The sequence below is a fragment of the Loxodonta africana genome, chromosome 1 (genome assembly GCF_030014295.1).
Source record: "Loxodonta africana isolate mLoxAfr1 chromosome 1, mLoxAfr1.hap2, whole genome shotgun sequence".
Taxonomy (NCBI): domain Eukaryota; kingdom Metazoa; phylum Chordata; class Mammalia; order Proboscidea; family Elephantidae; genus Loxodonta; species Loxodonta africana.
Window position 1 is genome coordinate 174,709,723 of NC_087342.1, and position 26,109 is coordinate 174,735,831.

General features: G+C 38.0%; 1 protein-coding gene across 17 annotated transcripts in view; it reads right to left on the reverse strand.

The window, feature by feature from the left end:
- CDK19 (cyclin dependent kinase 19) overlaps positions 1-26,109 on the reverse strand; it is a 192,368-nt gene that overhangs the window by 10,930 nt on the left and 155,329 nt on the right. For 15 of the 17 annotated variants that reach the window (XM_023542799.2, XM_023542804.2, XM_023542809.2 and 12 more), the window contains 7 exons: positions 21,941-22,072; positions 17,224-17,367; positions 17,010-17,079; positions 9,942-10,014; positions 9,286-9,383; positions 8,461-8,539; positions 7,467-7,733 (listed from right to left, as the gene is read on the reverse strand). In XM_023542799.2, the coding sequence (XP_023398567.2) occupies positions 7,467-7,733; positions 8,461-8,539; positions 9,286-9,383; positions 9,942-10,014; positions 17,010-17,079; positions 17,224-17,367; positions 21,941-22,072 (863 nt within the window). The remainder of the gene's footprint in view (positions 1-7,466; positions 7,734-8,460; positions 8,540-9,285; positions 9,384-9,941; positions 10,015-17,009; positions 17,080-17,223; positions 17,368-21,940; positions 22,073-26,109) is intronic. The other 2 variants (XM_064289742.1, XM_064289782.1) reach the window with 1 other exon arrangement.

Below are 26,109 nucleotides of genomic sequence, written 5' to 3' on the forward strand. Positions count from 1 at the left end.
AATGTATGTGTTGCATAGAAACTAAATGGTGAAGAGAAATTCAGGTTGAATTAGAGCATGCTTGTGGAGACTCCTGAGAATTTACTGATTGGGCTGTTTACTGAGCGATTGGTCATCTTTTGCTCTAGGTGGTTTGAAGAAAAAACGTAATTTTGTCTTGAAGGAAAAGTAGTTCCAGAACAGCAAAAGAGAAAGAAATTGCTGTTTTTTGCCTTTTGAAATGTCTGGAATTGGGATGACTCCCTTCAGCTTCCAGTCTCCCTAGCTAACTATTGGATTCCTTTACAAAATTGCTAAAGGGCTTTGGTATTTTACTGGGTAGATAGCCTTTCAAAATGCCTCTGTATGTAAATGCATCAGAATGGGCTAATCTTGTCTTCTACCTTGAGTTAAAAAGTAGGTAGGGTGGGGCCAAATGAGGCCTCCTTAGCCCCCAGCCCTTACCTGCCAAGGCCACAAAGAAACACTGAAATGGCCTAGAGAAATGTTCATTGGTCAGTTAAACAGAAACCTTGTGATTTCCAAAGTCAGTTGATAAAATTAGATTGGAAAAATATGAGAAATAACAAAAGTCAAATGAAAATTTGGAATATTTAAAGAAACTTTATTTCAATTACTTATGTTTTATGGTATACAGGCTTAAAATAATCTCTAAGATCTTTTAGGTAACTTATTGATGTTGAATTGAATCTGCTTCAAAGACAAAGGTTCAGTCTGTCATTAGAATAAGATTCCTGAGTCAGAAACCAAGCCACGTGGCTTTAAGAAAAACTAAGGGTTTTATTTCAAGATCTTTGGTTAAATAACTAAAGTATTGTTGCGTGGTAACTTATGATAAACTCCTGACAAGTTTGAAAGCCACGAAAATTTTTATAAAGAAAAAGTGCTAAAAAAGTTTATTAGACATGATATAAATTATATGGAACATGTTGTTAAAGTCATAAGAAGTGCCTGATTCTTTCTCTCTGGGTTATTGCTAACTTGGTCGATTTATTTTTTGAGTCTAACATCATTAAAAGCCAATGGTTTGACTGGAGAATTCACATCATTTACCTATGAAGTGATTTTTGTTGCTGTTCAGGTATTTAGAGCCTTAATGGTCTTGGTGTATTCTTGATATATCCTGACTGTATGGTGCTGTGTCTCGGGATTATGTGTTACATCTGAAGTTCTTTAAAAATACAGTTAATGGTTTGGAATTGATTTCTTTCAGGTCTTTCACCATTAAGAATTATGTTACTTTACCGATTTCCTGAAAACACTTGACCAAAATATCTAAACTAAAGGATACTATGGGTTTTATGTGAGAGTACTGCTGGTGCTTTGAGGTCTGACTTTCTGGACATAAGAAACCATATTCTTCTTTTGTCCTAAATAACTAGTGGGTTAAAAAAAAAAAGAAAGAAACTCTTGAATTAGAAGTTCTTGTTGACAAACTTAACAAAGTTGTGAATATCATGACCAGAAAGGTGTCTGAAATATGAACTATGATTTTACAAATTAGAATAGCATTCTAGGTTTGGCAGAATGTAGCTCCTGCTGAGGCACATGAAAAACCGTTACTGATGCTGCTTCTGTGTGAACAAACACCTCATGAAATTTGTTTCCTTGGTTCAAAGGCCTTAGGGTCATAGTTTCATTGGTGATTTCAGACAACTGGCCTAATGTTAGTGTTTCTGTTCTACCTCCTGAGTAGCTGTTTGGTGCCTGAGATCTTAAAAGCAGATAGTGATTGAATATTTTTAATCAAAGATTCTATAACAAGATCATGACTCAAAAGAGGGAACCATGAAAGAGTTGTACGTAATTTTCCTGGAATCCAGATTTCTGACTTTCATAAAGGTTGAGGCAACCCACACAGGCCATTGCCTTTAGGTGTCCTTTTACAAATAATTGTCCAGATAACTAACAAAAGAATTTGCTCTGGCCATTGTGCTTTTTTTGAAGAATTCAATCTGTTTTGAAAAACTGACTCCAAAGATTAGACTGAAAGTTATGTTTATGGTAAATCAATAATCATTTTAATCAGTCTTCTAGACAATGTTGCATGAGGTACCTGTTTAATGTTTGTAATCAAACTCTTACCCTCTTGCTATACAGAAAATTATGTATCTTAAACCAGGTTCTCAGAGGAGATCAACCTCATGGCTCAGACTCCATTTTGTCTTAGATACCACTTCTGCTTCTGAATAAGTGACCCATGACTGTTAACAGGTAAACCAAAGAGGGACAGCTTGCCCTCAAGGAGAACGCTTAGTATGTTTTAGACAGATTAACTGAAGGCCTCCAACAAGAAAAGCTAATAGTGAAAACTTAGTTATCACATGTAAGTTTTTCTATATTTTCTGTTTTCTCCGGACAAACTTTGTGTGTTAAAGGTAATGTTAAATTTGCCATCCTTTGTAAAACAAGAGTCAGGAGAAAGCCCATCGTTCCAGCACTCAAGGTATGGTTGGTAACTTTAATTCCCATTTATGGTATATATAAATTGGAGAAATCTTTAAGAAATTTATCAGTCACTGTGGGACTAGAGACACAACCCAGGTTCATGTGCCATTTTCAGTCTCAGACTTAAGCCAGTGCAAAAAAAAAAAAAAGATTAGAGTGTGTAGAAGACCCTGAGACATCTAAGGATGAGTTCATGAAACGCAGCTTGAATTTTAATTTGACCTGGGGAGATGTGGTGGTCATTTTAACTCACTAGTGTCGTACGGATGAAAAGACTAAGATCCTGACTAAGGCTAGAGAACAGACAGACGATGCTGTCCACACCTAACACATGTTATTTTCAGACTGGGAAGAGAAACACAGTCCCCGATGCGGAGCCGAATTGGGATTACAATAGAGATGGTAAAAAAGAGCCAAATATTTAGTTGCATGTATACTAGGCGAAATTTAGAAGTGTATAGCCAAGCCTGTTAATTATAATAGGGTACAAGAAATTACCTAGACAGCAGAAGAGAACTCAATAGTCTTCCTTACCAGGCTGATTGAGGCTTTTAAGAAATAGTCTGACCATGACAGCTCAGGAAGAAAGACTTTGCTAGCTATAACACCAGATACTAAAAAGAAACTACAAAAGATAGAAGCAGGACCCCAGACTCCCCTCTCACGACTGGTTGAGGAAGCCTTCAAGGTCTTTTAACAATAGGGATCTGGCAGCAGAGGATCAAATGAAGAAAAAGGCCTGATTGTTGGCAGTAGCACTTCAGGGCCCAACTCGAGGTAACCCAACAGAATCCTAAAGACCAAGACCTCCAAAAGAATTTCCTCATCGACCAGTGAGTATCAAGCCAGACCAATGTGGGTATTGCAAAAAAGAGAGGCCAGGCCAGGCAGGCCCACAGCGCCTGATGTCCCTCTTGGAAGAAGAACAGCAGCCCTATTGATGAGGCCCAGAGGTCCACTCAGCTCCCCGCCAGGAGACCATCGCCACAATAGAGCCTTGGGTTACTCTCGACGTGGGAGGTAAAGAGACTGAATTTTTGCTAGACACGAAAGCTGCCTTCTCTGTTTTAACCCCAAATCCAGGCCCACTCTCCAGTTGTGACTGTACAGTTAGTTATTGACGGAAAGCCTAAGGTAAGGAACTTTACTTTTCCCCTTTCCTGTGATTTGGGACAGAGAATGTAAAGAAACAAAGGAGGGGGAAGCCAATATATTTGGTGGGCAGTGTAGAAAACACTCCCCTCTATTGCTTCGTTTCTACCCTCTTTGGGCCCTCCTCCTAGATACCCCAGAGTTAAACTTCAAAGTGTGCCAAACTTTGAACCCTGCCACCCTTTTATGTAACTGACAGCCAGACTGGTATTATTGAGACAAGAGCTTTACCACCAGAAACATCAGCCCAAAAAGCTGAGCTAACTGCCTTGGTGTGTGCCCTAAGAGAAAAGAAGGGGTTTTTCTTAAGATGATACAAGATAAATGAAGAATGATGACAGAGTATTACATGTGCCTGCATATTTATTATGGAAATAGTAAAAGCCTTCCATGATGCCACACACTATGAGAGGGATGCCCTCCTAGGACTATTATCTAAATGTATAAAAAGAAAAAGGCTATTAAAAGAAACAATTGCGCGATTTAGACTACCAAGGTCTTTCCATGACAGTAGCCACCACAGGGTCTAGAGCCTTGACCAGAAGAATAGTACTACTCACATTTGGCCCCTGTCTGTTGAAGCTTTCAGTCAGGCCAAGCTCCTGGTCATACAAGACTACCAACTGATTCCCCAAGAAGGGGTCCCAGTGGTGCCAAGGTAGCAAGAGACTTCTACTCGGTTAGGCAGGAACAATGCCCCAGTCCAGCATGAAGAAGTTACAGAAACAGAGACCTCCATCCACACTCCCATAAAGATTTATGGGGTTGAAGTCTCAAGGGGAGTAAGACAGGGAGCAAAGGCCCTGAGATTGGAGGGTGCCTATTTGAGAAATAGTGAAGAGACTGGTGTGGTTAGAGGAGAAACAAGTAAAAGAGAAATAGGCTATACTATCAGGGAGGTAATAGGGGGTTGAGTGTGGAACCTAGAGACTCCGTAAGACAGAGAACAGAGGGGCCCCCAAATCTGCAAACAAAGTAACAAGAAATGGGCCAGGGCCCAGAAACAAAGCCATTCCCCAGGACAATGGGGCAGCGTATCTAAAAATAGCATGCAAACTTCTTTAAAGGTGCCTTTCAGAAAGAGTTAGAAAAGACTAGGCCCAGGGACATGCACCGAACATCCACCTGTGACCCCTGTGTGACCTTCTACCAGGGGCAGTGAGGGGCTACAGCCGCCTCCGGGGAATCGAACCTGGGGAGCAGGAGACTGCATAGGCGTGAATCTACAAATCCCAGAGGCCTCTTGGAAAGCTGCTGCGTACACACCTTAGTTAACATATCTAGCCTGTATCTATGAATAAACATGAATCTTTTCCTGCCCAAGAACTTTTAAAAACGCAGGCCTGTCTTTTGTTGTGTGAGATGAGGGTATGCATTGCTCTAGGCCCTCCTTGTCTCTGCTTGCAAGACTCTTCAATAAAGCTTTGCTCCTGTGAAAAACTACATGCCTTACTTGCTCATTCTTAACCAGTGAGAGGCAAGAACCTTATTCCGGTAACAGATTGCCAGAACTTTCTTCCAAGGCATCCCTGGGTGGACTCCAATGTTTCAGTTAAGCAGCCAAGCACCACTCAAGAACTCCCATTTCGTAGGTATATGCCAAAGTTTATTTTTAAGTAGGTTGCATAGTAAGGACAAAGAGAAGCATTTTGAAAAGCTGAGTTTGAAAGAATAGGGGAGAAATGCAATTTTTAAGTAATCTGTCCACAACTGACTATAATCAAGTTAACATGGCAATCAGAGACACAAAGACAAGTCAGTATATAGTAAAGATCTGTTACTCATATAATAGTAATAAACTAATATTAAAGCCTGGGAAAAAATTGAATTTATAACAAAATTCGAATATGTTCATGACTACTCCCCAAATAGCAAGCTGGTTTTAGTGAATCAAAGCTGAAGGCTTTGTTAGTTTAAATGGAGCCAAATGAAAGTAATTACGTACTCTTCTGTTTGTAGGGAATCATGGAAGAGTTTTCGGGTAATCATGTGGCACAAATGGTTAAGCACTCCACTTCTAGCTGAAAGGTTGCTGGTTCGAACCTACCCAGAGGCGCCTCAGAAGACAGGCCTGGCCATCTGCTTCCAAAAAGATCACAGCCTCGAAAACCCTGTGGAGCAGTTCTAGTCTGCACACATGGGGTCACGATGAGTTGGAATCCACTTGAAGGCAATTAGCAACAATAATAATCATGTGAAAACAGATGGTTTGTTGAGATATTTAAAATGTAAAGGCAGTTTGTTGTTGTTAGGTGCCATCAAGTTCATTCTGACTCATAGTGACTGTACGTACAACAGAACAAAACACTGCCTGGTCCTGCACCATCCTCACACAATAGTTGCTATGCTTGAGCCCATCATTGCAGCTACTGTGTCAATTCATCTCACTGAGGGTCTTCCTCTTTTTATTTTTTTTCTCTACTTTACCAGTCATGATGTCCTTCTCCAGAGACTGATCCCTCCTGATAACATGTCCAAAGTAACCTGAGGCAAAGTCTCACCATCCCCACTTCTAAGGAGTGTTCTGGCTGTACTTATTCCGAGACAGATTTGTTCATTTTTCTGGCAGTCCCTGGTGTATTCAATATTCTTCAAAGTTTAGGCAGCTATTTAGTCTTTCTTGCTAATGGTTTAATGGTTTCCTTTATTCTGATTTCTTATTGGTGAGTTTATGGCTCCCTTGCTGTGGTTTTGTTTTCTATGATCTCTATCCCAAGTGCTCTTCCTCCACCAGCACACTGAGGGATTATGGTCTTAAACCTTTTTTTTTTTTTTTTTTAAACCTCTCATTTAAGTTTCTTAGCTTATTTAAAAAAAAAAAAAGCAAAACCGTTGCCATTGAGTTGATTCCGACTTACAGCAACCTTACAGGACAGAGCAGAACTGCCCCATAGAGTTTCCAAGGGGCACCTGTTAGCTTCCAACTGCCGACATTTGGTTAAAAGCCATAGCTCTTAACCACTACTCCCCACCAGGGTTTCCTCTTAGCTTGTTACTACCTTAAAAATGTTTTTTGTTTTTTTTGTAACAAGATTCCCTACTGTTTTCACAATGGGTATTTTTACCTCTCTCTCCAAGTACTAATTCTTAGACTTTTATTAATATCCTGAATTAGTAGTGTGATTGTAGTTTTCTTTTGTTTTTTGATAACAAAAAATATTTTCTAGCCTCAAAATTATATCTAGTGACAAACTGTACACCTGAAAAATGTTGAATTGGCAACTGTGTTATATTTTTACATTAAAAAGATTTTAAGTTATTTTTAGAGAAGCTTAACAGTTATTTCTGCAAGGTCACAATCTCGATCCTCTCCTCTTCTATACCTATGTAGCTACTTACTGATTATTTCTTCTCAGTGGAAGCAAATCTTTCATGTAGTTAACTTTGTTCAAAGTAAGCAGGCACCCCCTCCTTTTCAACTGCCTCCCCCTCTTCAGCCTCCTCAGGTGTCAGGGATGAACAAGCCAGGAAACCAAATATCTCACAATTATGTGACCTATAAGGAGCCTGGTGACACTGTGGCTAAGCACTCGACTGCTAATCAAAAGGTTAGCAGTTTGAACCCACCGGCAGCTGCTCCACGAAGAAAGACAGGGCAGTGTGCTTCCGTAAAGATTTACAGCCTTGGAAACTCTATGTAGCAGTTCCACTCTGTCCTATAGGGTCACCGTGAGTCCAAATGACTGGATGGCAGTGAGTTTATGGGAAATAAGATTTAAAAAAAAATCTTTATTTTCATGTAATGCCCTAGAAACAGAATTATATGCTTTGTATAGTCAAACTTTAGAGTTCGAGAGTTTATCATTAATCTATTTCCTATTTCACAAAACTTATGAACGTAAAGTACACACTTCGGGGCGCAGTACCTGATAATCTGACGGCATCACAGGCCCGCCTGAGTTGGCGCCTGAAGGCCCGAGCCGCGGTTTCTTGTTTGGAGGCACCTGGTTAAGGCCGGTGTCCTGGCTGTGCTGCAGACCGGGCCCAGCGCCCCCGGCCCCGGCGCCGGCGCCCCCCGCGGTCCCGTTGGTCTGGGTGCTGTTCTGCTGCTGCGGCGGCGCCGGTGGAGGGGCTGCTGCCTGCTGCGGGGGGGCTGTGGGCTGCTGATGTTGGTTCTGTTGCTGTTGCTGATTCTTTTAAGGAAAAATAAAACATCGAGCTTGGTAAAAAAAAAAAAAAAGTATGAAACTAAATTTACAGTAAATTCTTCTCATTCCTTGATATGCATGTGTGACTGCTGACTGCCCTAGGGAGCAGCTTACTGGGACACAGAAGTGACAGGAACTGACTGGAGAATGGAAGTGCCGGGGGGAATTCAGTGTCCCCGAGATAAAAGTACCAAACCCTGAACAGGACTCAGTCTCTGAAGTCCATTTAGATAGTACATTAATCTTCCAAATTAGTCCCGGACATCAGGTACACAGGAAATGCTTTGTGCTTATTGAGACAGCTACAATGTCTTTCAATCCTGATTTTGGGGAAGTAGAGGGTCTTGGGAAGAGGGCTGATGCAGCCAGTTAAGACAAAAGAGCAGAGAGATGCTTTGAAAAGTCACTCTACATAAAGTGATGGTAATGGGACTGAACAAACAAAAAGGGCAAGAATTAGGAATCGGGGAAGAGAATAGGCTATAAAACAAACTAGGAAGTTCACTGGGAAGATCGTTTATCTGTAAGCTTATTATATTTCAAATTTCAAGGTACAGCTACAATCCCAAAACTTTCATAGAAACTAAAATAAATACATCATTAAATCAAAGGCCCTTAAATACATAGTACTTATTAAGGTATACTTCCCTTGAGATCTTTTTTTTGCCTCTTTTACTCTCTGGGGGTACAAAGTGTACCGTGCAATTTATACCTTTTCACCTTTCTCTTCAGGTTCATCTTCATTAAGGAATTCTCGTTTGGGGTATGGAATCTGGCAGCCAGCAAATACACTAAAAATTATTTAAAAAAAAAAAAAAGGAATACTCATCATGGCATGATTTAAAGTCTGCAATATCATTAACCCCGTTAATTTAAACTCCCCCTTTTATTTTGCTGAACAGGTCTATTTATGCTCTCCCAATTTTTACTCCTTATCCGTGGCTGGAGTTTGCCATTCATTTTTACTTTCAATAACAATTCTTAGCTGCTTCAGCTGACATATGCAGTTAGTTTTTCCAAATTAACTGCATCTGCAACAAAAATAACTGAATTTGTATTTATTTTAACAATGAAAATGTTTTTTTCCCCCATCAAGAAAAGCTGCATCTCTAATAAATCCAAGCACAAATTATATATCTGGATGTAACAAGGATGAAGAAATAGAGGGGCTTCGTGGCGCAGTGGACACGTTACGGAAGAGAAAATTTCAGATTATCAGCTCCCTACTGGTTTGGTTTAATCTCTAACCTGACAGACCGACCTTTTTATGAAATACCTTTTTAGAAAAGTCCCATCTGTTCTCAGCTTTAGTTTTCCTCTGTAAAACCAATTAATGGTCATCCCTAAAACAGTTGTCTTCATTCACACCTCTCAGTTTTGCTTGTTTCTAAATACAGGACCTTCCTCTTTAGCAGTTTCTCTCTGAGTATTAATGAAGGAAGTAAAAATGCTTTAGCAACAAGTGCTTCGCCTGTTTTCAGCTGCCGTCCCACATCTTAGACCTGGAGAAAGCGCAGAGAAAAGGTAGGCTACGTACTCTAACGTCGGCAAGGGGTCCTCCTGAAAATAGGGATCCTGCAGCGCCTGCTCTGAGGTAATTCTCTTAGTTGGATCCATAGTAAGGAGTCTCTGAAGCTACAGTAACACATAAATTAAGTGCACATGAAAAGGTTGTCTATGAGACAGCATTTTAACTTTTGCATTAGTGTCTAACTGGATTAACATCAAATACATTTTGTTTAGCTCACTGTGTGATTGTTACACTATATACATTTATGTACAATTGGCAAATATCATCAGCATTAAAGACCTTTTAGAATTTAAATTATTTCCTGCTAATAAATTATTGAAAAAAATTCAGACTAGAAGTCAAGGGTGACATCTCAACAGAAAAATATTTAATTTTGCCCCCCAAAACAAAAAGAACAAACCCACTGCCAAAGCGAGTCGATTCTGACTCATAGTGACCCTATAGGACAGAGTAGAACTGCCCCATAGGGTTTCCAAGGAGCAGCTGGTAGATTCAAACTGCTAACCTTTTGGTTAGTAGCCAAGCTCTTAACCACTGTGCCACCAGGGCTCCAATTTTGCCCCAGCACCCACCAATTTAATTTCTTTCTAAAGAGAAGGTAAATGGGATGAGGTAAGCGCTGTGCTAAGGATCAGATTTCAGTCTGGGAGAGATGCACCTACCAAGAGGAATACTTTGCTGTCAGGCTTGACCTTGTGTTTCTCCATGTATTTTATGAGGCTACTGTTGGCGTACCTACAAAGACAGTTTTTCTATAAGGCATGTGTGTTTAAGACACTGTTTTCCATGATTAAAAAGGCACACATTACCAAATATTGGCCAACTTGTGAAGAAATAGGAATTGTTATATAACCCATGTAAAAGTTTATACTGTTGGATCACTTTGGATAATAATTTTACATTAACCATTAGAGCTGCAAATATGTATATCCTATGACCCAGCAATTCCAATCCTAGCTATATACTCTGGTCTGGGACACACCTTTGCACATGTGCTTCAGGCTACATGAAAAAAAAAAAGCTCTTAGCAGCGTTTCTGGAATAGCAAAAGGCTGTATGTGACCCAAATGTCCATCAACTGAAGAATGGGTAAAAGAAATTGCTATATATTCATAGAATGGAATGTTATACAATAGTAAAAGTGAAAAAACTATAGTTATATATATTTTTTATATACATATGGTTGAAAGGGAAAAAAGCCAAGTTGCAGAAGAAAATATACAGTATGATACCATTTATGTAAAGTTCAAAGACATATTAAACAGAATAATAATTAATTTAGAGAGACATACATAGTAGTACAACTGTAATAAAAATGGTGGATGATAAATAAAAATTCAGAAAAATGGCTACCCTTTGGGAGGGATGTGAACAGGGAGGAAGGACACACAAGGCACTTCAGTGATCTTGTTTTTTGTCCTCTAGTTGATTCCAACTCATGGAGAACCCATGTGTGCAGAGCAGAACTGCTCCATAGGGTTTTCAAGGCTGTGACCTTTTGGAAACAGATTGCCAGGTCTTACTTCTGAGGCACCTCTGAGTGGGTCTGACCCACCAACCTTTCAGTTAATAATCCCGCGTTTAACCATTTGTGCCACCCAGGGACTCCCTCAGTAATCTTAGTAATGTTCTATTTCTTAGGCTGAGCAGGTGGGTAGATAGATATTCATTTTATTATTTTAAACATACATCTTAAGTTCTCATCATATCTGTTCTTTCCTACATATGAAATACTTCAAAATAAAAAGGTCAAAAAATAAATAAGTACATGGTAGAAAAAAAAAATTTTTTTTTTTGTTTTTAGAAAATTTAGAGAATACAGGGAAGTACAAAGAAGAAAATTAAAATAATTTATAATCAAACTATTCAGTTATAAATAACCACTGTCAAGATTTTGCTAATTTCTCTTTGGCATTTTTTTCTAGTTACACATATTGATACAAGAAACTCAGAGGATTTTTTTTGTTGTTCATTTTTACAAAATTAAGATATTATATAAATTATCTTGTAACTTTTTTGACTTAATAGTTTCATAAATATTTTCCCTTGTCAAATACTCTTTAAATTTATTATTTTTAAAACCAAAAACCAAACCCATTGCCATCAAGTTGATTCTGACTCATAGCGACCCTACAGGACAAACAGAACTGCCCCATAGGAATTCTAAGGAGTTGGCTGGTGGATTTGAACAGCTGACCTTTTGATTAGCAGCTAAACTCTTAACCACTACACCACCAGGGCTCCTTAATGACTGTATATTCTTATTGTTATTTATGCTGTTTGTTTACCCTCAGCTATGGAGTGAGGGTCCTCGTAGGTAATTCTGGTACATATCCCAGGGAGGCAATATTGCATAGCAGGTGAGAATGAGAGACCCCTCCTGAACCTTGACTTGTTCATTTACCAGCTGTGTGATCTTAGGCACTCTTAGGCACATTAGTTAACCTCTATATAAGCCATAGATTCCTGATCTGAAAAGGGGTATTACAATCACCTCATAGAGTTGTTATGTGGATCATATGAATGAATGTAAGTACAGGGCTGAACACCATGCCTGGCACATAGTAAATACTCAGGTAATTGTGGCTGCTCTGATTACTTCCACAGGATAAATTTCTGGAATTACTGGGTTAAAGGACCTGCACATATACTTTAAAGCCTTTTTATGTTCTCTAGAACCTTGGTACACAAATGTGGTCCTCAGGTCAGCGGCATGAGCATCACCTGAGAGCCTGTTAGAAATACAGATTTTTAGGCCCCACCCCAGATTTTGAATCAAAATTTGGATTTTTAACAAGGTCCCCAGGTAATCTGTGGGTACATTAACACTTGAGAAGCACTCGTCCTGACCAGTGGCATACCCATGAGTGCCCATTTTACTGTACTCTTGCCAACACTAGATGTTTTCCTTTAAAACACCTTCACCGTGTGTATTTGTTTAAAAAAAAAAAATCCTCTGAGTTTGGTAATGGGAAGAAACCTTAACAATTAGGAAGAAATGGAGTTTGTCTACCGTGTTTGGTCTTTACGTTGAATCAACTGTTAGGTTAACTCTAGAGTCTAGGTTATTTACTTCTAATATAATATGAAAGGTTTTGAATCTGAGATGGCCTATTGCTCAATTCCCGTCCTGGTTTCTTCTTTCCTAATATTAAAGTTAAGCTGAACTGTTTGTCATTTTCTAAACTACACTCTTCACATTTGCTACAGTTCAGGAGATAACCGGTTTTCAAAGTAACTCAAACTCATTACATACTTTATGAAGCATTTTATCAGACCATGTTTATTTGAACATTAAGTTTTTTAAAGTCAACTTAATGATTTCCTCTTCTATTTTCACCTTACCTTCAGCTAATCAGGTGTCAACTAATTAAAACTGATACTTCCAATTTACTTTGAGAGTAATTTTTTTTGGTTCTTTTAATCTAATACAATGAAAACAAATTATTAGCCTTTACTTTTTTATGTCAACTGAAATAATATTTCCTGGAGTTTTTTTTTTCCCCCATTGTATTTTATTTTGGTGACTTGTATGTATTGCGTTTTGCATTTCTGGATAGCTTTAGATTTAGTTAAACCAGTTGCCCTCAAGTCGGTTCCGACTCAAGGCAACCCCATGTGTGTTAGAGTAGAGCTGTGCTCCATAGGGTTTTCAATGGCTGATTTTTCAGAAGCAGATTAAGATACCTTTCTTCCAAGGCAATTCTGAGTAGACTTGAGCCATCGACCTTTCTGTTAGCAGCCAAGCAAGTTAACCATTTGCACCACTTAATTTTAAATAAATTCCTCTTTGCCTTATGCATTTATGTGGGTAGAACTACTTGCTTAGGAAGTATGCGTTGTTCTCACTAAACTTTTCCTATTATTTTTCTAGCTAAATTTCATTCATCTTTTAAAATGTACCTCCTTTTATTTCTGGTTATTGTAAACACTATCCTACAATCTGCTTGGTAAAAATTTCCACTCAGTCTTTAAATACTAAGTTAAATGTTAGGTGCCTTCATTAGTTTTCTCCATCTTTTGTATTATTGGAGTATTTTCAATTACTTGAACCACTTTCATTCAATATCCACTGGACAAGTATGCTAGGCCCTGGGGACACAATGGTGTATATGATATACATGATCCACACTATCCACGGGGAAAGACAGATACGTGTTCACAAACTAATTGTAGTGCAAGGTGATCAGTGCTGATGGAAGCAGCACAGGGCACAATAGGAGTGCAGAGGGGGAGCGCCTCATTCAGACCTGGAAGGTCAGGGGAGACCTCGTCAGGGAAGTGATGCCCAGGTCTAGACCTAAAGCATAAGTAGAAAGGATGAGTAGGAGTTAATCTGATGAAGAAAATGGGAGAAAAGAATATCCCAGACTAAGGGAATGGAATAACATATGTAAAAACCCAAAGAGTAAAGAAAGCTCAGGGTATTTCAGGTACTTAAGAAATTCACAATGCCTGGGCTGTAGAATACAAAGTAGAGAGTGGTGAGATGAAAGTGGAGAAGTAGAAGCCAAGATTTCATGAACCACATTAAGGAAGTGAGAGCAAATATGAATTAAGAGCAACTAGGTAAGTGACATAATCAAATTTGCATTTGACAGTGACTGCAGTATAGACAGTGATTGCAATATAGACAGTGAGGGAAGAGTGGAGGTAGAAATACCACTCAGGAGGCCACTGCAGGATTCTAGGTGAGAGATGGTAGTGGCCTGTACGTCAGCAATGGCAGGATAGATGGAGAGAAATAAAACGATTCAAAGGGTATTTAGAAGACAGAACTGACTAGGTTTGCGTGCTAGGGGTGAGATAGAAGAAGGATTGGGAATAGCTCCCAGGACTTTGGCTTGGGCAGTTAAGTGAATCATGTGACTGTTTCCTAAGATAGGAAATAGAACGGGAGGAGAAGTTTAAGGGAATAGATGAAGAGTACAGTTTTGTATGTTCATTTGAAATATTTATGAAACATTCCAGTTGGGATTTCATAAGGCAACTAGATAAATGGATCTGAAACTTGAAAAAGAGATCTGAGCAGGATATACAGATCGTGTCAGCATAACTGATAATAAACTGTGGCCATCAAAATTGAGGAGACTGTCTGGGAAAATGTCAAGAGTGAAAAAAGCCCAAGACAGAACCTTGATTGAGCAATACCAGTGCCATCTTTAACATGGATAGAGGCAAAGGACTCTGCTGAGTGCGAAAGAGGAGCCAGAAATATCAGTGGCATTCTCTTCTTTATGATGTCTGGTTTTGTTCCAACAAGCCATCCTGTCCTGAAATTCTGTTATGTTGCCCAAAGGAAGCCATTGCCACTTCCACCTCTTCCTCTAGGTGAGCATATTTATTACAAATTCTTATCAAGCCATCATCTTTACTCTTCTCTTATTTCTACTCAATGTACATGACTGCACCGGCTTGTTTTTCTCAATCCTTCTACCATCCTTCCTGGTTTCCTAGTCCAGCATTTCAGTCACCAATCATGACTCAGATAAAGATAAAATCAAGGGTGTAACTTTGTACTTAGACAGAACAGACATTTAAAAGATCTATTTAGAAGGACAGAACATCCAGAAAGAAGCTCAATAAAGACACGAAAGAGCTAAATGCCATAATTGACCAACCTGACCTCACAGACATACAGAACACTCCACCCAACAGCGTCCAAGTATACTTTCCTTTCCAACGCACATAGAACATTCTCTAGAATAGACTACATATTAGGTCATAAAGCAAGCCTTAACAGAATCCAAAACATCGAAATATTACAAAGCATCCTCTCTGACCATAAAGCCAGAAAACTAAAAGTCAATAACAGAAAAATCAGGGAAAAGAAATCAAACACATGGAAACTGAACAACACTTTGCTCAAAAATGATTGGATTATAGAACAAATTAAGGACGGAATAAAGAAATGCATAAATCCAGCGAGAATGAAAACACTTCCTATCAGAACCTTTGGGACACAGCAAAAGCAGTGCTCAGAGGTCAACTGATACCAAAAAATGCACATATACAAAAAGAAGAAAGGGCCAAAGTCAAAGAATTATCCCTTACAACTTGAAAAAATACAAAGAGAGCAAACCTTCAGGCACTAGAAGAAAGCAAATAATAAAAATTAGAGCCAAATTAAATGAAATAAAAAACAGAAAAAACAATTGAAAGAGTTAACAAGACCAAAATCTGGTTCTTTGAAAAGATTAACAAAATCGATATACTACTGGCCAGACTGACAAAAGAAAAACAGGAGAGGAAGCAAATAAGCCAAATAAGAAATGAGATGGGCGATATCACAACAGACCCAACTGAAATTAAAAGAATCATAACAGAATACTATGAAAAGTTGTACTCTAACAAATTTGAAAACCTAGAGGAAATGGACAAATTTCTAGAAACACACTACCTACCTAAACTAACACAAACTGAGGCAGAACAACTAAATAAACACGTGAAAAAAGAAGAGATTGAAAAAATAATTTAAAAACTCCCAACAAAGAAAAGCCCTGGCCCTGACAGCTTCACTGGAGGATTCTACCAAACTTTCAGAGAAGAGTTAACACCTCTACTACTAAAGGTATCTCAGAGCATAGAAATGGATGGAATACTTCCAAACTCATTCTATGAAGCCAAAATAACCCTGATACCAAAACCAGGTAAAGACACCACAAAAAAAGAAAATTACAGACCTATATCCCTCATGAACTTAGATGCAAAAGTCCTCAACAAAATTCTGGCCAATAGAATTCAACAATGTATCAAAAAAATAATTCACCACGATGAAGTGGGATTCATAACAGGTATGCAGGGATGGTTCAATATTAGAAAAACAATCAATGTAATCAATCGCATAAACAAAAGACAAAAACCACATCTTACCAATTGATGCAGAAAAGGCATGTGACAAAGTTCAACGGCCATTCATGATTTAAAAAAAAAAAAAACCTTTCAGCAAAATAGGAAAAGAAGGAAAATTCCTCAACATTATACGGGCCATTTATACAATGCCAACAGGCAACATCATCCCAGAGAGACACTGAAAGCATTCCCCTTGAGAACAGGAACTAGACAAGGATGCTCTTTATCACCACTCTTATTCAACATTGTGCTGGAGGCTCTAGCCAGAGCTATTAAGCTAGATAAAGAAATAAAGGGTATCCACATTGGCAAAGAACAAGTAAAAGTATCTCTGTTTGCAGATGACATGACCTTATACACAGAAAAATTTAAAGAATCCTCAAGAAAATTACTGAAACTAACAGAAGACTTCAGCAGAGTATCAGGATACGAGATAAACATACATAAATCAGATGGATTCCTCTATACCAACAAAGAGAGCATTAAAGAGGAAATCACCAAATCAATGCAATTTACAATAGCCCCTAAGAAGATAAAATACTTAGGAATAAATCTAACTAGAGATGTAAAAGACCTATACAAAGAAAACTATAAGACACTACTGCAAGAAACCAAAAGACACCTACATAAGTGAAAAACATACCTTCCTCGTGGATAGGAAGACTCAACATTGTAAAAATGTCTATTCTGCCCAAAGCGATCTATAGATACAATGCAATCGTTGACAGTATCTAAAATATCTTCTTTAAATCTTAGGCATAAATTATTGTACACAATCGAAGTTTCTAGCTTTAATTAATCTATATTTGACTTTTAAAAAGATTAATTTAAATGTTCCTATTGATGTTTCAACCTATATTTAATATGGAATTACTTACGTTGTTCTTCTAAAGTCTTTCTGAAGTGTGGGGTATTCTGGCATCTTTCTAATATCTTCCCAATCTTTGTCTTACAAAAGAAAATATTGAATATTGTTACAGGAAATACTTTGCTACTTTGCTACTCTTATAAAAATCTCCTAATTATTGTTTGTTTTAAAATATACACAATATACTTAAAATATGCTTGATTTTGAAAAGGAAAATAAATTACCTGCAGGAAATCCCATGACACTAAATATCCGATCTAGTTGATCATGATGAAAGGGATTGCTTGTTTTTATATCTTCCTGACGGCAGTGAAAAATAGGTTCTGAAGTTAACAATTCAGCAAATATGCAACCTATTGCCCATATATCTATGAAGAAAGAAAAACAAGTTTTCGTACAATTTTATTATATTTCCTTGGTTATAATTCTTGGGTATAAACCTACATATAAGAATACTTTTAGTGAAGCAATATACTAGATACAATAAGTGCAGTAAGAAAAAAGTATATATATATATTTATGATGTGAACCATATCACCACATATCAGATTAAAACTTTTCAAAAACATTTTGTAAATTTCCTGATGAAGATAAGCTTGGGAAACTCAACTTAGCAAGCAAAATTTCCTTAGATTTAGGCAAGATCCTTCATAACCACTATTAATAACTTAATTGCTGAATCATTCAATTGATAATCTAAAACAGGAACTGATATGATGAAACAATATCAACTATGGTGATGTAATTCTTTTAAGACAACTAAATGCATAATGAAAGCAGAATTTGAGATTATGGATCTAGGCAGAATGCAGGCCCCATTAAAAGATTTGGGAAATATCTTTTGTCAGAAAGACTACCCATTTCAGTTAAGGTCTAGAAGCTGATAAACAGTAGAAATATATGTAGACACCGCATGAAACCAGTAGACAGGTCTTATGTAAACATATTCACTTAGATGCTGTCTCATCTACCAACCTACACGATAAAGTTAGGAATCTTTGAAAGTTTTATTAACTATTTGAAGTCACTGGTTATAGATTATTTGAATTTTACACATTGAAAGACTGTAATTTATATTCTGAGACTACAATATTGTATATACAATGCATTGCCAACTGTGTAAATGAACTAATTTTTGTGAGATCACACTTGTTCACTCAAAACATGCTGTTTAATAAGTTTTTTTTTTTTTTTTAAAGGTAACAACCCAAGGACTATGATCACATAGTATACAAGAGTACAGTATTTAGTAGCCTACCAAATGTGGGGATCGCATTCTGTAGATGAGTTAAATAAGAAATAAGTTTAATCATATCCATTAGATGGAATTAATCATATCCATTAGATGCTATTTCATAAAACAAACTGCCAAATGGAACAAGACATATAGTAAGGTCTCATTTATGTGACCTTATTCAGGAATGGTTTCCTTCCACATAAGTTAGCCTTCTGGATAAGGGGAGCATGTTCTTTCGATAACCACTTTTTATTATACCATTACGGGCCATCTTAAAGGCTATAAAATAGCACTTAATCATACTTAATGATGCAGCAGGGTCATCATCACCATGAGCATCCATCACTAGAGTAGGGTAATAGTACCGTTCACTGTCTACTTTGTAATTCTTTTCTCCCCCACACCATGCTGGTTGTCACTCTTGTCCCTGATGTGCTGCCTCTGACAGTCCCATCTATCTTCCTGCTGGCTGCCTCTACTCTGCGGTCGCCTGGGAGTACTAGGGCCTCTGATATGCTGCCCATCACGCTGATTTCCGGTTTGTCCTCTATTCAAAGGATGGGAGCTGGCATCTAGATCTCCCTGAGAATTGCTAGGAGAAGGAATCTTGGGGTAGCAGGTAGGGTTAAATTCTAGTGCTTCCTGCCTCATATCTGCTTCTAATTTTAAATAGTCCTCTGGCTCCTGTACCATTTATATCCACCCCTCAGCTCTATTCTATTAGACTTTTTAAGCTCATGTGCGTGTGTGCACGCATGCACGCACGCACGCACACACACACGCACACACCTTAAATGTCACTCCACAAACCTCCACTGATATCAAATCATCAAACTCTTTTCTTCTATCCTCTGAAAGGTGCAGTGGTTTAGAGCCTGGCTGTTAACCAAAAAGTCTGCAGTTCAAATCCACCAGCCGCTCCTTGGAAACCCTATGGGGCAGTTCTACTCTGTCCTATAGGGTTACTATGAGTAGGAATCAACTCATGGGGAACAGGTTTGGTTTTTTTGGTTTGAATAGAAATAATGCTCACTTCTGACAGGGACCAGGCATGCAGAAGATTGAGAATGAATGAATGTGTATACATTTATGTGTCTGCTATGAATGTATTTCAAGCCCAAAGGTAACTGATTTGGGGGTCATTCCTTTTCTGTGTTTTTCTTTTTTCTCCTAACTTCTATCTATCATGGATAATTGGGACTTAGCTAAAATTAGAAATTAGTTATTATGCTTTTATTTTTAAGTGGTAAATCTCATTTAATGAGCAAATAAGTTGCAAGCAGGTTAAAATTCCATCTCAGTTCTCCTTACCCTGAGAAAATAGGAAATACAGTTTCTTCTCAAGTCATACTGAATAAACTTTACTTCCCCCCAAAAAATCTATTTTCGTTTCAGTACTAGGGCTATTAATCAGAAAATACTCATGAAACTGTGCTCCTCAAAGCATGGGCTCTAGGACCACACACGACTGAATCACCTAAGGGCACATATTAAAAAATGGGTCTTGCTCTGAGTTACTGTATAAGAATCTCTAGGAGTGGGACAGACTTTGGTGGGTAACCATTTAGTTTTAACAGCAAGTTTTGGCTGAATTTGTCTTTTCTTAGTAGTTACAACTCTTCTACATATAGACTGTACTAGTGTTTGGTGAAGGAGCCCTGGTGGCGCAGTGGTTAAATACTGGCCTGCTAACCAAAAGGTTGGAGGTTCAAACCCACTAGCTGCTCCATGGGAGAAAGATGTGGCAGTCTGCTTCCGTAAAGATTACAGCCTTGGAAACTCTATGCAGCAGTTTTACCCTGTCCTATAGGGTCGCTATGAGTTGGAATTCGACTCCATGGCAATGGGTTTAGTTAGGTTTTTTAGTGTTTGGTGAGAGCCCAAGGCACATGGATTTCTACTGTTATCACATCCTTTACCCCCACTTCTTGCCCTGGGGTGTTGCACCATCAGCCCATCAACCACCTGCTGGTCTAGGGCACCACCTGTGGCTTCCAACTACGGTCTCCCTTTCCCTGGCTTACATTCAGTTTCTTCCTATCCTTTGATGCCTTCTGAGGTCGTCTAAGAGATTTATTTTACTGTTTTCAATTGTGGGTAAAGAGAACATAAACAACAGAAAATGTAAACATATAGTTATAAAAGTCTGAAAAATGCAGCCCCTCCATAAAAGTTACTCATTGGAATGTAAATAGTCAGGCTCTGGTTTTTGCTCTTCCTTATCTTTTTTTTTTTTTTTTATCTTAGGGCCACCCAATCCCTTCCATGTGCTTTCTGTAACTCTCCTTCACTCTTCACAGAGAGCTCCACTGCACATCGCTGATAGGGCGTCCCTGGCAATCTCTCATCTGCTGCCTTCCTATGGGCTCAACTGCTAAGGGGAGGGGCTTAGGTCAGTCTCACATTTCTTTACTATCAAACACACAATGGTTTTCCTCACAGTTCTGAGACAACTTGAGGCTTTTTCACTAAGTTAACAAAATTATTCAGAAATATTTATGAAGTACTTACAACATTTGGGCACTGGACAAAGCATAAGTGTTCTGGGGATCTGAGTTTTACAGAACTCATATTTCCTGATAAATGAGGATGTTACTATATTTTAATTTTTGTTTGCCTTTTACACCCATGGCCAAGTTAATTATCAGTCTCATCTTTCCAAATATAAGACTTCCTTCTTAGTTACCTTGGGTGCCACCAGGTTTTTCATAAGCTTGTTTAACAAAGAAAGGATTGGGCTTACTTATTATCTATTTTTAATAATTTTATACTTTTAATGCCTTTATTAAATAGAGCTCAAGAAAAGCAACTAAACTAAATGTAGTCAAAACTGATATTAATCAGTAAATAGACTATTCTGCAAAATAAAAATTTAAAGAAATACACTTCACAAATTCAGGTACCTTACAGAGCTAGCTCTTCACTATGGACAGTTACTGTTTACTCTCACTATTCTCTCTTTTTACCCCCTTTAAAAAAGTCTCTGGGCTTGAGAAAGGCTCTCTCCTCATGACTCCCTCAATTTGCAGCTAAGCCCTCTGAGGACACCGTAGTGAAGGGGCACCAAAATCTCTGATGCCTCTGTCTGACGCAGACTTTTAAATCTTAACAGAGTGTGTTTATAACAGGTTTTCTTAGTTTTTTTTTTTTTAAACTAGGTTAGATGGCAAGATGCTAAGCATTGCTAATCTACCCAGACTCCATCTATTTCTTACCGTAATGGAGAAACTGCAGTTCTGATAAATGTAATGACAAGACAGAAAGATTAGCCATATTGTTTCTCGTTTAGGAAAGGATGTGGCTGACTACCTTTTCCCCAAGTAGAAGATGCTCTCTCCAACACACTGCACTAGTCTTGTTTTTCTGTTTGTGGAGAAGACAATTCTAATCCTCTCTCCTGCTCTTTTATCAATAGCTAGTTAAGTACAAAGTAAAATTTGCATGTTCTCGTTTCCATAGCAACGCAAAAGGCTCAGATACCTCTATTCTCTGAAAGAATAAGTTTTCTTCTTTTAAAAGAACCATATCCTCCTATAGAGTTAAAAGTCCAAATCTACGAGAATGTAAAATCTAGGAATATAGGAGACAATAGAACTTTTACAAAGAGCCATAAAGTGGTTTTTACCAAGTAGCTTTATTACTATACCATTTGGTATTTATGATAGTATGATACCAAAATAATAAATCATTTTGGGCTAACTTACCAATGGCTTTTGTATAATGCCTCGCACCAAGCAAAAGCTCTGGAGCCCGATACCAAAATGTCACCACTACAGGATCCAAATCTGCTAGTGGCTTTAGAGGAGAATTGAATAATCTGGCAAAACCCATGTCAGCTAAAAAATAAAATAAATTAATATAAAAATCAGTATGACAGGCTATTAGAATCATGCAAGGTTGACAATAACAGCTGCTAACCTTATAAGGCAGCCCTTTTCCTCCCGTTTTAGCCAGCGGTCTGCACCAGGCATTGGATAGGAATTACTTCGTTTGTCTTTAGTACCCCCTTCTGAGGTAGATACTCTGATTTACCCAAGGTCATGGAGCTAGTGAGTACAGAGTCAGAATTAGAATCCAGGTCTGACTTCAGATTCCTGGCTTTCAGAGACAGTTCAAATAATATTCTTAAACATCTCTGAAATCTAAAACAGTCTAAAAGTTTCTATGATTAATTATGACTTGTCCTATAGGGTCGCTATGAGTTGAAATTGACTCAACAGCAGTGGATTTGGTTTTTTATGAGTATGCCTACACTTCTAAAAACTGGCTATATCTCAGTTCTGCGTGTGCTGAGCTGGCTCCTACTGGCCCATGAGAACCAATTGTGCACATCTGTCCCCAATTCTGCATTCAGTAGTATGTGCTGGTGGCTTAAAAATGACAAGGAGGAAGATTTACATCATGGAAAAGAGCAAATCCAATTCTGCATTCAGTAGTACGTGCTGGTGGCTTGAAAATGACAAGGAGGAAGATTTACATCATGGAAAAGAGCAAATGCTAGAATTTGGGGATTTTTCTCCCAGAATGCCAGTCACTGAATGTTTACCAGCATATTACTGTTAGTAATACATGTTTCCAATAGCATGCATAGACCATATAAGAGATAAATTTGCTGTCATTTAGCATTTAACAAAGGCCTACACCAAATCTAACTGATTTAAGTACTAGGAGCACTGGTGGCACAGTGGTTAAGAGCTTGGCTGTTAACAAAAAGGTTGGCAGTTCAAATCCACCAGCTGCTTCTTGGAAACCCTATGGGGCAGTTCTACTCTGCCCATTTCTAAGATGAAAAGTCTTAAGGCCTAAAGGAGTTAAGTGACTTTCCCATGGTCACAAGGATAGTAAGCAGAGATGCCAGTATTCAAAAGAAACCATGCTATAATTTAGAAGCCACACTCTTAGCCACAGATCCGCCATTTAAAAAATTACACACATGGTAACTGCAGGTGACAAAGGCACAGTCGCAAGAATGATAAGCCTCCATAATCTTAAATATACAATATAGATAGTACATTTTGATTGTATAAGGGGTCCGAAATACTGTACTATGAAGTGCACAAATAGCACATAACCATTTCAACTATGGAGTATCATTTAATTTTAAACTAATATGCTATAACACACATTTCATTTTAATTTACAGTGATTTTGTTTCTTTAGAGTTTGAATAATTTGTAAGACTTTCTGAGAATGCTTTGGAAAACCCTGGTCTTAAAAAATAAAGCTGTCCAAGGAAGCATTTGCTGATGCCTATTCTTTGTTAACTAAATTTCCCTATAGTAAACCAAGATATTCAAGATCATTCCACCAGTATTGCACTTACTACAAAGCGCTGCCTGATACATTTAATAGATGCTGACTGTTGCTGATGGCAAAGTAATACAGTAGAATGCTGTTTCATTCATTGAAAAGCATTTTTAAAATAAAATCTAAATTCAGTATTTTCTTATTCTCTACTTGCTTACTTTGATCTAAGGCCCACTTATTCACTGTTAGGTAAAATCAAGGCCAGTCAGAAACAACGTTGTTGTTGCTGTGGGATGCCATTGAGTCAGTTTGGACTCATAGCGACCCTCTGTACAACAGAACAAAACATTTCCTGGTCCTACACCATCCTCACAGTTGTTGCTATGCCTGAGCCCATCGTTGCAGCCACTGTGCCAATTCATTTCATTAAGGGTCTTCCTCTCCTTAACTGACTCTCTGCTTTCCCAAACATGATGTCCTTCTCCAGGGACTGGTCCCTCCTGATACCATGTCTAAAGTATTTAAGACGAAGTCTCGCCATCATACCTTCTGAGGAGCCCTCTGGCTCCTTCTTCCAAGACAGATTTGTTCATTCTTCTGGCAGTCCATGGTATATTTAATAATCTTCACCAATACCTTAAGTCAAAGGCATCAATTCTTCGGTCTTCCTTATTCATTGTCCAGCTTTCACATGTGTATGAAGCAATTGAAAATACCATGGCTTGTCAGGTGCACCTTAATCCTCAAAGTGAAATCTCTGCTATCTAACACTTGGAAGAGGTCTTTTGCAGATTTGCCCAATGCAATATGTTGTTTGATTTCTTGACTGCTGCTTCCATGGGCATTGATTGTGGATCCAAGTAAAATAAAATCCTTGACAACCTCAATCTTCTGTTTATCATGATGTTGCTTATTGGTCCAGTTGTGAGGACTTTTGTTTTCTTTATGTTGAGGTGTAATCCATACTGAAAGCTGTGGTCTTTGATCTTCATTAGTAAGTGATTCAAGTCAAGTCCTCTTCACTTTCAGCAAGCAAGGGTTGTGTCATCTGCATAATGCAGGTTGTTAATTTGTCTTTCTCCAATCCTGATGCCATGTTCTTCTTCATATAGTCCAATAAATACTATTAAGAACAATTCCTATCTGATGTATAACTTTAAAAGAGTTTCAAAATATTTTTTCAAATAATCACTAATTCATACCAAAAGTACCTAGCCTAAATATTACTGTTGTTTTCCTAAAACTAGATATGAATGTTTACTTACGTATCACTGCTAGTAATACATGTTTCCATTAACATGTAGATGAGTGAAACTGTTCCATTTAACAGACAAGGATAGTAAAATTCTGGTATGGGTGATAATTAGGCAGTATTAAATGATGAAAAAGAAGCAACAGAAAATTTCTACCACCAAGAAACTTACAAGAAGGCAACATGGGAAAATACATGAAAATAAAAAAGGCATAAGTATTATAAAAATGAAAAAAAGTTTCTATGAGATCCTAAGTTCTTTAGGGGAAGGGTCTATGACTCCTACATGGTTTAATCTAGAACAATGTTTAATAAGCATTTGCAGAAGTGAACTAAATTGAAAGTGGAACATGAGTTAGATACTGAAGGATAAATCATTTTGAACAGTAAAAAAGAAAGGCAATAAACATTTTAGTAAGTCCTGGGAGGGGTCTACTGGGGAGGGGAAGGTTCAAATACAGGAAAAGCACAGTGCATTTTCCACTCGACTATGCTTTTCTTTTACGTCAAAAGAGAACTATATTAAAGTGTTAAAGGTAGGCATTAGCATTACTATTTTTAAAAAATAATGTGCTATTAAAACAAAATTTAAAAACAATTTAATCAACTAGATTGATTGTTCACCACTCCTTTATTTTAAATCATTGCTTACTTTTAACCTTGGTTTTATATCTAATCATGGATAAAATTTCAAACCTAAAACTCTTAACAGTAAGGCAACTAGCTGGCCTGGCTAGAGTACAGGACTTATGTGGAGGAGTAATAAGAGATATTTGATAGTAGTACGGAAAAGATACTAAGTTTCAGTTACTGGGATAAATGTGATGACTGGTACAAACAAACAAGGGAGAGTCAGATGATGATAAATTTGCTTTGGGACAATGGAATATAGGGTGGCAGCAGAGCATCCAAATAGAGATAAAGGCTCCATTCAGCTTGGGTGAGAGAATAGAATCTGAGATCCAGATCTCAGAACCATTTAAACAGAATCCAAGATTTTGATGTCATAACAATTTTTCAACTCCCTAAAGAATTCATGGGAGAAGGAGGCCATATACCAAGCCAATGCCTACGGTGTCTTAAAACAAGGGGTTAATAAGAGTAAGAGGTAGTAAATAACAGAATGCAGAGGTAACAGCAAGAATGGTATGTAGAAAAATAGAATTAAGTGATGTCATATAGTCCAAGGGAGAAGACAGGCCAGGTTGGTCAGAGGAACAAATGGCTTAAGGCAGTAAAGGAGAATGGTAGCTAAATACAGGCCACTTGATTGGGTAGAGCTGAGGTCACAAGTGCCCCGTAGAGAGCAGTTTCAATACAGAGATGGAATCAGAGGTCAGATAGAACAAATCCGGGTAAGTGGAACCAATGGGT